This window comes from Elephas maximus, chromosome 26 (genome assembly GCF_024166365.1).
Source record: "Elephas maximus indicus isolate mEleMax1 chromosome 26, mEleMax1 primary haplotype, whole genome shotgun sequence".
Taxonomy (NCBI): Eukaryota; Metazoa; Chordata; class Mammalia; order Proboscidea; family Elephantidae; genus Elephas; species Elephas maximus.
In genome coordinates, this window is record NC_064844.1 from 5,892,782 (window position 1) to 5,908,000 (window position 15,219).

At 40.1% G+C, this 15,219-nt stretch overlaps 1 protein-coding gene across 4 annotated transcripts in view; it reads right to left on the reverse strand.

Moving 5' to 3' along the window:
* The window catches only part of CCDC85A (coiled-coil domain containing 85A), a 237,652-nt gene that overhangs the window by 39,871 nt on the left and 182,562 nt on the right, over window positions 1–15,219 (reverse strand). For all 4 annotated transcript variants that reach the window (XM_049870146.1, XM_049870145.1, XM_049870144.1 and 1 more), the window contains exon 3: window positions 7,876–7,952. In XM_049870146.1, coding sequence (XP_049726103.1) covers window positions 7,876–7,952 — 77 coding nt within the window. The remainder of the gene's footprint in view (window positions 1–7,875; window positions 7,953–15,219) is intronic.

Consider the following 15,219-nt stretch of genomic DNA (forward strand, 5'->3'; position numbering starts at 1 on the left):
AAGAAAGGCCTGGCCATCTACTTCTGAAACATGACAGCCACTAAAAACCCTACAGAGCACAGTTCTACTCTGACACATGGAGTCGCCATGAGTTGGAATGACTCACTGGCAACTGGTTTGGGGCTTTTTTGTTTGTTTTAGAGGTGGGTGGTTTGTTTTGGGAATGGCCGCTCAGGCACAAAGGGCACATACTGTTTTCCCAGCAGATCTGGGTGCCACAGCATTTGATCAAAGAGAGTAGGTTTCCCAGCAGGACTTTCTAACAAACGTCCTTAAGTGACTTTGGAGCTGCAGCAAACCGTTTCCTGTCTCCTGCCTTCTTCACGCTGAAAAATCCAATGTCCACGCAGGACAGGTGCGAAGAGGTAAAAAAAGAAAAAGAATTTTATTCCAGGGTTATGTCTGAATACTGACTGCTGTCTGCAAAGGCCCACACTATTTATAATAAAATCATCAGGTAAGTAGTCTATATCAACCAATTAGAGACATTTTCTAGGTGAACAGGCTTCTTCATCGCAGAAGCAACATCTAAATACATTGGCTAGGTCTAAATTAACAACACTCGCAACCATCGAGACAAACGTGATAAAAGGGGTAGAGAGATATAAGCAAGGTTTTTGAATCCAGGCTGAAAAATCAAATTGCCTGGGTGTATACCTTTAAAATCACCACTCTATCTGCTCCCCTACGCCCCCGGCTCACATTCACTGGGAACATAAAGGCTCTCCCTGACTACGTTCTTCTAAGTACTAATTTTCCACACAAATGCGGTTATGTGTGTGTGTATAATAAAACATTATGATTTTTGAAGTATTTTGGAAATCTGTCAGGGAGGAGAAGGCCCAGTGAAAATGCTTTAAATTTTTTTTTTCCATTTATAATGCACACCACAGCTTAAAAAAAAAAAAAAAGACATTTTCTTTAAAGCAAGAATAAATGTCTAACAAATGAGATAGCTAAGCAGAGCCAATGTTAGTTTTTAAGATAAGTGTTGAAAAGATGAATTTGTTAAGAAGATAAAAATAGATTGAGCAGTTAATTACCCTGAGTTACATTAATGGTATGGAATGCTGGAAGGAGGCAGTGTGAGCATGCTACGAAGAACACTGAATGACCTACATTTGGGCCTGAGTCAGTTCTTAATTAGCTGTTTGACCTGGAGGAAACCCCTGATACCTGCGTGAACCCAAGATCCCCTGTCTATGAAATGCCATTGCTCTGGGTGATGCATAAGGTTCTATCCAGCTCCCAACACCTATGATTCTTTATCCAGAGAAATTTATATTTATGTGTAAGAGTGTTTATAGTATAGGTATGTTCATTTTTATTTTGATATTAAAATTCCTTAAAACTCCAGCTTTACGCCATACTGGATCTATTACTGATTAAAAAAAAAAAAAAAGCACTATTAATGTCATGCTGGGTGATTCTATCTCATTGGATTCTAAAGCTAATAACATTTCATCAGATAGCTGCTACACTGATTTACATAGCGTGCAGTCTTCATTTGGGGTTCATATCGCATCAAATACACACACAGTGCCCAGGCAGATTAGTCTGAGCAGTGTTACATTACGTGTGTTTTGAGAGACTATATGCAATCCTTGGAAATATTTTTCAAATGTAATCTTCTAGAAATGTTCACATTAATTTATGAGCTCAAGAAAGAACACCCTGAGTTCAGGCAATCTTCATCATTTATACCACCCGTGAAAAGGGCAATGGAAAAATCTGAAATGCATTGTGGTGATGTTGCACAATGTGGATGTTGCTAGGTGCTGTCGAGTTGGTTCCAACTCACAGCGACCCCGTGTACAACAGAACGAAACACTGCCCAGTCCTGTGCGATTCTCACAATTGTTATGCTTGAGCCCATGGTTGTAGCCACTGTGTCAATCCATCTCATTGAGGGGCTTCCTCTTTCTCGTTGACCTTCTACTTTACCAAGCATGATGCTCTTCTCAAGGGAGTGGTCCTTCCTGACAACATGCCCAAAGTACATGAGGCGAAGTCTCACCATCCTCGCTTCGAAGGGGCATTCCGGCTGTTCTTCTTCCAAGACAGATTTGTTGTTTCTTCTGGCAGTCCATGGTATATTATTCTGTATTCTTCACCACCACCATAATTCAAAGGCATCAATTCCTCTTAGGTCTCCCTTATTCATTGTCCAGTTTTAACCTGCCTATGAGGGGACTGAAGATACCAAGGTTTGGGTCAGGCGCATCTTAGACCTCAAAGCGGCATCTTTGCTTTTGAACACTTTAATGAGGTTTTTTGCAGCAGATTTGCCCCATGCAATATGTCCTTTGATTTCTTGACTACTGCTTCAATGGGAATTGACTGTGGATTCAAGAAAAATGAAATCCTTGACAACTTCAATTTTTTCTCCATTTATCATGATGCCGCTTGTTGGCCCTGTTGTGAGGATTTTTTGTTTTCTTTGAGATGCAATCCATACTGAAGGCTGTGGTCTTTGATCTTCATCAGTAAGTGCTTCGAGTCCTCTTCACTTTCAGCAAGCAAGGTTGTGTCATCTGCATAATGCAGGTTGTTGATGAGTCTTCCTCCAATCCTGATGCTGAGTTCTTCTTCATATAGTCCAGCTTCTTGGATTATTTGCTCAGCATATAGATTGAATAAGTATGGTGAAAGGATACAACCCTAATGCACACCTTTCCTGACTAAATCACGCAGAATCCCTTTGTTCTGTTCGAACAACTACCTCTTGGTCTATGTACAGGTTCCTCATAAGCACAGTTAAATGTTCCCATTCTTTACAATGTTATCCATAATTTGTCACGATCCACACAGTCGACTACCTTTGCATAGTCAATAAAACGCAGGCAAACATCTTTCTGGTGTTCTCTGCTTTCAGCCAAGATCCATCTGACAACAGCACTGATGTCCCTCACTCCGAATCCTCTTCTGAATCCAGCTTGAATTTCTGACAAGTCCCTGTCACTGTGCTGCTGAAATTGCTTTTGAATGATCTTCAGCAGAATTTTACTTTTGTGTGATATTAATGATATTGTTTGATAGTTTCCGCATTCTGTTGGATCACCTTTCTTTGGAATGGGTACAAATACGGATCTCTTCCAGTCAGTTGACCAGGTAGCTATCTTCCAAATTTCTTGGCATACAGGACTGAGCACCTCCAGTACTGCATCCATTCCATGGAACATCTCAGTTTGTATCCTGTCAATTCCTGGAACCTTGTTTTTCGCCAATGCCTTCAGTACAGCTTGTAATTCTTCCTTCAGCAGCATCAGTTCTTGATCATACGCTACCTTCTGAAATGGCTGAACCTTGACCAATTCTTTTTGGTACAGTGATTCTGTGTATTCCCTTCATCTTCTTTTGATGCTTCCTGCGTTGTTTAATATTTCCCCTATTCAGTCTTTCAGTATTGTAACTTGAGGCTTGAATTTTTCTTCAGTTCCTTCAGCTTGAGAAATGCTGGGTGTGTTCTTCCCTATTGGTTTTCTATCCCCAGATTTTTGCATGTGTCATTATAATACTTGGTCTTCTCGAGCCACCCTCTGAAATCTTCTGTTCAGCTCTTTTACTTCACCAGCTCTTCCTTTCACTTCAGCTACTCTATGTTCAAGAACAAGTTTCAGAATCTCTCCTGACATCCACTCTGGTATTGTCTGTCATTCCTGTCATTTTAATGACCTCTTGCTTTCTTCATGTATGATGTCCTTGATGTCATTCCACAACTCATCCGGTCTTTGGTCATTAGTCTTCAACATGTCAAATCTATTCTTGAGATGGTCTCTAAATTCAGATGGGATATACTCAAGGTCCGATTTTGGCTCTCATGAACTTCCTCTACATTTTTTCAGCTTCAACTAGAACTTGCATATGAGTAATTGACGGTCTGCTCCACAGTTGGTCCCTGGCCTTGTTCTGACTAATGATATTGAGCTGCTCCACTGTCTCCTTCCACAGATATAGTAGATTTGATTTCTGTGTGTTACATTCAGCGAGGTCTACGCATATAGGCACCGTTTATGTTGTTGAAAAAAGGTGTTTGCAATGAATAAATCATTGGTCTTGCAAAATTTTATCATGCTATCTCCAGCATTGTTTCTATCAGCAAGGCCATATTTTCCAAATACTGATCCTTCTTTGCTTCCAACTTTCACATTCCAATCACCAGTAATTATCAATGCATCTCAATTGCATGTTTATTCAATTTCAGACTGCATAATATATACAATATGAACATAATTAATGTACTACATTGTATATCTAAAAAGGTTGAAATAGTAATCTTTATATGTATGTCTACAGCAAAAAACAAAAAAAGGTATCTTTCTTTTTTTTCTCAAATAAGAACAGCTGACAAATAACTTACATTTCCTGAAAATAATGAGGCCCTTCATACTTTTGGGTACTCTCTGAAATGCTCATTCACAAACCAGATTTAAAGTCCGGCTCAGTGATCCTGGCAGAATATCTCAGAGACCTCAGAGACCATGAGAGAGCAAATCGCTCCTGACTCCCTGGGTGCTGACCCTCAAGGCGACTGTGTCCATGTTCTCTCACTAGCCCCCGGCTCCTCCTACCACTGGACAGACCTACTAATCTTTTCCCCATTTCTTCATCTGTTCTCTAATGAAGAACCCCTTCATTATGGGGTTTGGTAAGAAGCAGCTGAGGCCTTTGCCCCTGACCAGAGAGATATCCATAAGCATTTATCATACCCATCTTGTTTATTTGTAAATATGTATTTTGTTAGGGAGAAGTTATGCCTTTCTGATCCTTATACATGATTTTATATAAAGAATAGAAATAAGCATTAAGGGGATTCCTCCTCCAAGAAAACGCTGACATATTTAGTCTACACTACCAGAAGGGAATCTGGCCACAGCCACAAAAGATATTCAAAATATTTGGGATTCCCAACCACATTTGTACTCTCGTTTTTCCAAAGGCAAACGGATGCACTTTTGTAAACTTGGGAGATAAAAGGAATACTTACTAATCAAGGCACTGTGAACCAACTCCTAGAATTGAAAATCAAGTGTTCAAATGTTGAGACTAATATATGCAAGGATGTCAGCGTATCGCATTGAATCAACCTTGCAAATCAGCTAACACAATGCAGTCAGAAATAGCAGCCATGGTTTCTGCAGGGAAATCTCATCACTCATTATTTGTAATATTACCAATAAGTTCCATGATTTGCCTCTGGTAATATTCCCTACAGTATATGTAGAAGAAAGGGTTAGTACCATTTTCCTAAAAATAAGCTGTATATGCCTCTGTGCTATCCAGCCAACTCCCAGCCTTCCATGAGGTTCCCTTCACACGATTCTGTATGCTAGGAGATCCGTTCACTGTGTTTCCCCCTAGGGTCTCGCCTACTGTCCTTGCTCACTTCGGTTTATGTTTATACGCGTAATTGCAACTGGTGTTTCTACCTTACCTGTCTTAGCTTTCAATGGAGGCAACACTCTCAGATACAGAAATTTAATAGAAATCTTATTTTTGAACTGAATCTTGATTTCTTTGCATATGTCCAATAGGGTATTTCAAATGATGGACAGTCGTTCCATTAAAGTACTTTGGATATGTAAAGAGGTGTTATTTAACTAATTCTAAGACATTTTTTTCTCATTTTAACATCTCTGAAATCAGCAAGGCTTGGTATAATTGACATCATTTTTTTTTTTTAGTAGTACAAACGATGAAGGTTCATCCCACATCAGTAAAATCTTAGATCTAATAAAATGTGATCTTTTCTAGCCATTTCTTGAAGAAGAAGGAAAAAAAAAACTTTCCTGATAGTAAAATACGCATTTAAAAACCACATGACTGAAAACTTCAACTTGAGAAGCGGTTTAATCCTCCTAGTCTTAACTCTAAAACCGACCCTTGTGGCTCAGTGGTTAGTAGCGTGGCTGCTAACCAAAAGGTAGCAATTCAAATTCACCAGCTGCACCAGAAGCCCTATGGGACAGTTCTACCCCACACTATAGGGTCGCCATGGGTTGAAATCAACTCAACGGCAACAGATTTGGCTTTTTTTTTTTTTTGGTTAGTTTTAACTCTGCAAATACTATGTATTTCAATGTTTGATTTGAGCCTCAATTCCCAAAGTGAAACTAAGAAAAATACCTAATTTTTTCCTATTTCTTTTCATTTATATTCCTAGTAGCCTGAGAGGTTGTTTTATAGTATAACCATGTACAATATTTCCAAAAAAAACTAACTACATTCTTCAGTTTTATTTGAAGCAGGGTGAGGAATTAAATGTTTTCAGTCAAAAGCCCCTAGCACTGCCATACTGTAGCTCCAATGTAAAAGGCAAAAACCAAAGAAAAATTAAAAAAAAAAAAAAGCAAAGAAAAAACCCTACCAGTAGGATTTTCTTTCACGATACAAGTAATCCCTCCTGTCATCTTGAGTTTTGACACACTCACGGAGTTTGAAAGAAGTTGATTGGTTTCATTTAATCTCAAGATTCCTACCCAGATGGTTGGCCAATCCAAGAAAGGGAAACACATTCTTACAGACAGTACTTGACAACTCAAATCATCATTAACGAGCACAAATACTTTAAAAACAAATTAAGACTAAAAAGACCTAAAATGCCTTTCCAGAGAGTCTTCACATTAATATTCAAATCTATTCTCCTGAATTTTAACTAGTCCTTGTCATTTTATTTCAAAATAACTTTTTTATAGTAAAACCTGTGAAAGCTGCAACTTGGATAAGACTGAAACCTGTCAGAGAAGGAAAACTCAAATATTTTCCACTAAAACAACTGATGGAAAAGTGGTAAGACTGCACCCTGTCAAAGGCAGAAAACGTATAAGACCTGGAAAAACAAGGCAGTCCCATTGAGTTTTCACTATATAAACTATCGTTTACTAGTTGCTTTAAGTTTAATTTTCCCTTAAAACCAAACCAAACCCATTGCCAATGAGTGGATTCCGACTCATAGTGACCCTCTAGGACAGAGTAGAACTGCCCCACATGGTTTCCAAGGAGTGGCTGGTGGATTTGAACTGAAGGCTTTTTGATTAGCAGCTGAACTCTTAACCACTGCACCGTCAGGGCTCCAATTTTTTCCCTTAGTCACACACAAAACTGAAATAGTCACCAAAATGTTGAAAAAAACAGAAGTGACTAATCGTGTAGAACACTCCTTTTTATAAAATATTAGAACACATACTGTCTTCCTTGCCAGTAGTTTGTTCAACTCCTCAAGAAAACTTTTCCTAAAAACCACCACCCAGGAGACCAGAATCATTCTCGCCCAGTTAACAGCCCTTGGAAATAATTTTATAAGTGAAACATATGACGAGGCATTAAATATCCCAAAAAAAAGGTCTACTTTACATCCACCAGGGAAAAGAAACAAAGCCCCAAAGTAAAACTGTCAATTACTGTCATCGCTTTGTTGCATCGAAGAGTTGAATCACATCACAAAGAATTTCAGAAAGTACTAATTTAATTAAAATAGGAAACCCTCCAACTACCTACAGCTTTGACTAGCTCATAAATTAGCAAATTTTCTACTTAAATTAGGCTCCCTTCCCAATATCCACCAGCTATAGGCACTATGACTAGTACTATGGAAGCATCTTTATTTTCTACTTCTTTTTATTGTCCCTTTTTCCTTCCTTCCGAAATTACTTTACATTCTTATTTCAGACGTCTGTATCCTTTCACATCACACCTAAGAGACTTGATCATACAATGGCCGTCACAGAAAGCAATCACACTCCACATTGATGAATGGTGACTTACAAAATGATTTCTACCATTGAAAGAGAAAATTTAGTTGAGACTTTCAATTCCAAACAAAATACTAGAACTGAAATGACACTGACTAGCTATGAGCTTCTGGAAGTCACCCACCTGGGGCTGCATGCGACTTTCTTCTTCCAGCTGTCTCACTCTTGCCTCCAGCTGCCTAACATAGGACAATGTTGATTCTAAAATTAAAAAGAAAGAACTCACATTATACACACAAGTCTTGTTTGGGGCACTGTCAGGATATTTCTGGCTTGATTTATTCAAATCTGCTAGCGAATACTTAGGGTGTTATTTTAAAAAAGAGAAAAAAAGAAATGACTTCTCCCCAGAAAAATAATAACAGAAGCCATTGAAACCACAGACATTTTTGAACAATTGGTACGGAGGATTTCAGAAATTTGTAGGTGGTGAGATTCCCGGCTTTTGTACACCGTGCAGCCCTCAGATATTAAGCATCTTGAAGGCAGTCATTCCCTCTTTTCTTCTTCTTTTGGTGCAATGAGCTCCCCCCACATGGGATTTCTTATAATGTCAACTGAATACACAGAAAAATTACAAGGTTATTTTAAAAAGCAGAAAGTAAATAATGTGTTTTGAATATCCAGCTCCCTTCATTTTCCCAATAAACATTTTAAGTCTTAAGATCAACATCTGTTTTCTCACAAACCGACATATATTAAGTCTCTAATTCAGAGAAGAGTCGTGAAAAGGTTACGTCTTTAGACTGCGGCTATTGACTTTGATTCTGGCTAATGTGCCAGAGATCCCAGCCATTGCCAAATCTTGAGGTAAACAAGGGGCAAATCTGAAATCGATTATTTTCATTTTTTTCACCAGGTCAAGAGCTGTATCCTCAGGAAAAGGGAAAAAGGCGTTTCACTGGAGGAACAATTTGAACAGTTTGTAACTTCTCTTTACTAGAATGAAAATATTCAAGTGCATCATATAGTAATATAGCTACAATTCCTTCATTACCCAAGAACAAAGGTAGTTCCAGTGTAGTGAAAGGTACATGGCAGCAGGGTCCCTGCAGAGTGTATTTCCAAAGTTAACATTAAAACAGCAGATTCTCTTCAGTCTTCTTCAGTCTCAGAACCACAGAAGAGCAAGAGGCAGTTCCCGTCTCAGAGGAAAGACGGTAGCGCAGTACATTTAAGAGGCGCGTGTTTATGGCCCATGATGAGCCAAGGGTAGGATACTGATGTAACTTAGCAGCCTCGTCTGCTAAGTCCTGGAAGTGCTACTTTATTACTTTTATATGGAAACTGTTGAGATGAAGTCAATGACCATTTTTGTAACCTCCAAAGCAACAAGCTGACCTTTTATTTTCCTAAAACAGGTAAGAAGCTCCAGCCCTTAACTGTAACAATTGAGCTCATCTCTGACCGGTTTCCCGCAGGCCCGTTCTCACCAACTGTGTGCAGAAAGCCTCCTCACTAACGTTAATACAGCCACCCGCTGACCTCACGCCAACGGAGAAGACTTAGCCTTGAGCAGTCTTCATGTAAGAAGATAGAAACACGAGGTAGTGGAAATGAAAGATATTTGCTAGAGGCACGCTCTGTGTTTCCTTTTTAGCTCAGTGAAATGTTAAGAGATGGCTTCATGGGCTGTTCCAAAAAAAAAAAAAAGTATACAGCATAAATGAATAGCAAAATTATTGATTTCATGAGTCTGCTTTATTCTAGTGAAATGAATAAGTCATTTGCAGATCATTACGGTGTGAATGCAGATTGCTTGATTTACAGTCTTGCATGCCCCACTTCCCCCGTTAGCAAAACAACCACTTGATGAGGCCCATCCAAGGGAAAATCTGCCCAGCCCTGTTCTATTTCTACCGTGAGCAAATACGATTCCTTTTCCTTTGTTCATAATTGACACCAATCTCTATCGCCTCAACACTGTCCTACCTCTAAGTCTACGATACTTCAAGCAACTGAAATGACTCTACACAGAATGATTCGGATGATATTTGAGAGATTTTACTGAACAGCTTTTTTTATTTTCGGTGACTATCTTCACTCAATTTCTTTTTTTCAAAGTGCAGTTCGCGGTTCACACATTTGATGTTTTTGCTAAGTTTCTACTTAAATTTCAAAAGTCTTATCGTACGCCAGTTCAGGAAAAAAAGAGGGCAAATTCCTGTGTTTGGAAAACATTCCCTAACTCCAGTTCTCATGTTGAATTACAACAGGTCAAGTTCAAAATCTTAGTTTCAAAAACATTCACTGCAAATATGAATTGGGACCTGTTTGTTGTCAGGTGCTGTTGAGTCAGGCCCTGACTTGACACACAGGGACCCCATGCACAACAGGATGAACCACTTGCCGGTCCTGTGCCATCCCCATTAATGGCTACAGATCTGACCATTGTAATCCAGAGGGTTTTCACAGGCTTAGTTTCAGAAGTCAATCGCCAGGCCTTTCTTCCTGGTCCGTCTTAGTCTGGAAGCGCCACTGAAACCTGTTCTGCATCATGGCAACACAAAGGTCTCCGACAGACATGTAGAGATAGGGAATATTTTTAAACAGTTAAATTAATTTTCAAAAAATTGTCTTTAGAGTGAAGACAAAGCTAAGGAGAATTTTTGAATTCAGTCGTTCATTCATTTGACAAGCATTTACAGTATCACTGCTTTGTGTCAGCCACTGTGCTAAGGTTGGGAAGAAGAGAAGATCAGTTATTGCAAGTTTCGAGTTTTTTGGTATGTAAATTTCCTTTTAGGGTCACACATACATGTATGTGCTGTGTTCTAGAAGGTCCTGCTAGTTGTTCCTCGTCTCTGTTGCAACTATTAATTAACAACTAATGGATACCCTATATGGGAAACATCCTGAGGAGGAAACAAAACAAAACAAAAACCCTGATCTGCAGGCATAAAAAACAGAACTCTTGCTACTGGTTGTTTTCGTCAACAAGAAAGCGATTATACAATCATTTAATGGGGCTGAGCAGGCAGAAATTTTTCTAGAATACACCTGAAGAGCAGCACTGGATCCTCGAGTCCCCAGATGAAGGGCCGTTGAAGAAAACCACCCAAACCTCAGACTGCGACGGGAGAGGAAAATAAAAATTTGTTCTGTTAAGCCACTGAGATTTCAATGTTTCCTTGTTACGACATCACAGGCCGGCCTAGCCTACCAGCACATAACCAAGAGTGTCATTTCTTACATATGCAAACTGTGTCTTTTTAAAATAAAACTGAAAAGGGTACTATAAGAAACTCCACAATGAGAAGGGAGGAAGGGACAGGAGAGATAGACTGATGGAAACAGGGAGCCCAGGGTGGGGAAGGGGACAGTGCTGACACATCGCGGGGACTACAACCCATGTCGAACAATCTGTGTATGAATTGTTGAATGAGAAACTAATCTGCTCTGTAAGCTTTCACCTAAAGTGCACATACACACGCACAAATCCACACATTTATAATATTCTTATCACAACCCACAGCTGATCCTAGTTTATCATTAGAAAAAATTGGAACAATGGACTTGTGGTATGAGTAAGAATAAAAAGGAGCCCTGGTGTGCCAGAGTTTACTTGATCTGGTCTTTTGTAACTCCTCCCCCATGCTGCTTCTTCCTTTCTCAGGGGACGTCCACAGTGGTATCTACTAGGCTATAAGCTGGCCTCCCTCTACATGGGGGGAAATGAAGAACAGTTGTGCACTGACCTAAGAGAAATATGGTACAAAAACTGCATTTCTCTTCTTATCGAGGGATACATAACACTGCATTAGAGTACGGTACAATTGGAATTGATCATTACATTTTAGACCAATGGCTGACAGCTGCTAAAACTGAGATTTCAGAATGCCATCTGGGCTTTCAAAATTCTGAGAATAAGGTTCCAAAAGAGCACTAGGGCTCCCCCACAAAAATAGCCAGATATTGTGCTATGAACTACACAGATATACAATGAATTAAAATAATCTGAGAAGCCATACTGTATGAAGAAGAACACAGCATCAGGACTGAAGGGAGACTCATTAACTACCTGCCATATGCAGATGGTGGCTCAGTGGTTAACAGCTATGGAGAGCTACAGCTGCTAACCAAAAGGTTGGCAGTTCAAATCCACCAGCCACTCCTTGGAAACACTATTGGGCAGTTCTACTCTGTCCTATGAGGTCACTATGAGTCAGAATCAACTGAGTGGCAATGGTATTTTGTCATATATATATGCAGATGACACAATCCGGCTTGCTGAAAGTGAAAACTTAGAGCACTTACTGATGAAGATCAAAGACTAAGCTGTCAGTATGGATTACACCTAACACAGAGAAAACAAAAATCTTCACAAATGGACCAATAAACAACATCATGATAAACGGAGACAATATTGACATTGTCAAGCATTTCGTCTTACCTGGATCCACAATCAATGCCCGTGGAAGCAGCAGTCAAGAAATCAAGCGATTTATTGCATTGGGCAAATCTGCTGCAAAAGACCTCTTTAAGGAGTTCAAAAGCAAAGACGTCACTCAAGGACTAAGGTGTGCCTGACCCAAGCCATGGTACTTTCAATTGCCTCACAGGCATGAAAAAGCTGGACAATGAAAAGGAAGACTGAAAAGGAGTTAATGCCTTTGAATTATGGCGTGGGTAAAGGATTCTGAATATACCATGGACTGGCAAAAGAACGAACAAATCTGTCTTGCAAGAAGTACAGCCAGAATGCTCCTTAGAGCGAGGATGGGGAGACTTCGTCTCATGTACTTTGGACATGTTATGAGGAGGGACCAGTCCCTGGAGGAGGACATCATGCTTGGTAAAGTAGAGGGTCAGCAAAAAGAGAAAGACCCTAAATGAGATGGAGTGACACGGTGGCTGCAACAATGGGCTCAAGCACAACAACGATTGTGAGGATGGGGCAGGACCTGGGAGTGTTTCGATCTGTTGGACATAGGGTCGCTATGAGTCAGACGGAACCCAATGGCACCTACCAGCAACAACAACGACTTTGAAAATACTCCGGTCAAAATATTAAACGCTCTTTTCTTCCCCTTGGTATCTAATGCACTGTTGCTCCTCCAGGGAAACATTCATCCTTGAAATTACCCATGAATTACTGTGACTGCTGTACACACAGGTGTACTGTTGGTAGTTGAAAATGTCTAAGGTTTGTCAAATCTTTGAGTGGCCATGATTAGATGAAGCGCAGGCTGGTTTCCAAAATTTCAGGGGAGAAAACAAAATCTGGTGATGATCCATTCTAACACAAACTACAGCATTTGGAAGAATATAGAAGAGGACATACTGGTCATGGGTTTATAGATGTTGACTTTTCTGTAGCTAAGAGTTAGTCTCCCTCCGCAAGAAGGAGCCCAATGGCCACATGGTTTCCAGTCTCTAGCAATCTCTCCAATAAATCCCAACCTCTGAAGACACTTCTTGGATGAGTTCAAAATTAATCCCAACACTCGCAGGCTTTTTAGAACTATACGTTGTTAAAGTCATTACCGTTCTGAGGAAAAGTGGTTTTCTTCCTCAGGCAAGCAAAGTTCAACTTCCCACTCAGAAATCACATTAGCTCCAGAAGTAAAAATGATTACATTTCACACTATAATTTGATGTTTTTCTTATTAAAAAAAAAAAAAAAAGAATCTTGTTGGAATTAGCATTTTCGAATTTGCTTGGATATTTAATTCAGACTGCCTTATTGGAAGAGATAGGATAAAAAAAAAAGCAAAAAACAGACAAACTGAGCGTTAATTGCCTTAAATGAGTGAAAATTGGTGTCGGGTCTTGCCTTGGCCCAATACCTATGAAGCTAATTCTACCTTTTGTCAGACGCTTCCCTCTGCACCCACCGGAGAGATATGAGACAGTTACAGTCTACCTTTTTCCTCCGTGAAGGAGCCTGTTGACTGTTTCTCACTGTCCCAAGCTCTTTTAGCTCCATGTCTCTTCTCTTAGTCAAAAACACTCTCCCCATTCCACTCTGCCTAGTCAGATACTCCTTATTTTTCTAGGCACACTATGAAATGTAGCTTTCTAACAATTAGCATTGCCAAAGATGAGAACATGGTGCTTTGTGTGATACTGTCTTCACGTCACTGACGGCGTACTGGCAGTGTTTCATTCTATCGTGCGTGGGGTCACTGTGATTTGAGGGCCAACTCAACCGTAGCTAACAATGACAACACAGTATGACAAAGGCACCAGGAAATGGGTTTTCACCAAGCACAAGAGATGTGTGTGTGTGTGTAAGAGAGAAGGGGAGAGTAAGTTGTGTGGGAAGAGTGTGCAAAATGTGAATAATTTCTACCAAGACCTTGGAAAACAATATGAATGCTGTTCAGTGGACATCTGCTCAATGCAAAGTGTTCCCTTTTGGTTACAAATATCCAGTGGAAGGAATTTGAACTTCACCTGCTTCGGAAGTTCTCCTCCAGGCTCCTCTGTGTTAAAGGAGTACTGAGAGTGCAGGACTGTGGTCCTGTTGAGAGGCCAGCAACCACAGTTACAGTTTATGGCGCTCTGGACATGGTCCATGGGGCACTGAGTGAGGGGCATCAAGGTGTCAGTGAGCAGCCTCAGGGGAGGGGGGCAGTAGTCCATATAAACACAGGTTATGTTTCTTTGTGAAGAGAAAAATCTGTCATCTCAAAGGAAAACAGAGCAATGTATGGTCCTCTTTATTTTAATTAAGATGGAGGCTGGAAATACTGACTCATTTTCTAAGAGTGACTTGGCAGAAAAATCATGAGTGTACTCTCCCAGTCCACCACTCGTCTGTCAGTTTGTCCTACTGTGGTTGCTTGGGTATTGCTGTGATGCTGGAAGCTATGCCACCAGTATTTCAAATACCAGGTCACCCATGGTGGACAGGTTTCAACAGGGCTTCCAGACTAAGACAGACTAGGAAGAAGGACCTGGAGATCTTCTTCTAAAAAAAACTGGGCAGTGTATATCTTATAAACAGCAGTGGAACACTTTTTGGTGTAGTGCAGGAAGATGAGTCCCTCAGGTTGGAAGGCACTCAAAATATGACTGTGGAAGAGCTGCCTCCTCAAAGTAGAGTTGCCCTTAGTGATGTGGATGGAGTCAACTTTCAGGACCTTCATTTGCTCGTGTGGCATGACTCATAATGAGGAGAAACAGCTGAAAACATCCATTAATAATCAGAATGTGAAATGTACAAAGTAGGAAGCTAAGAAAATTAGAAGTTGTCAAAATCAAAAATGAAATGGAATGCTTGAAGATAGATACCCTAGGCTAAATGGAGCTGAAATGGACAGGTATTGGCCATTTTGAATCAGAGAGTCATACAGTATACTACGCCAAAACAAAAAACACCCATTGCCATCGGGTCGATTCCAACTCATAGACTGTACAGGACAGAGTAGAACTGCCCCATAGAGCTTCCAAGGAGTGCCTGGTGGATTTCAACTGATGACCTTTTGGTTAGCAGCTGTAGCACGTAACCACTACACCATAC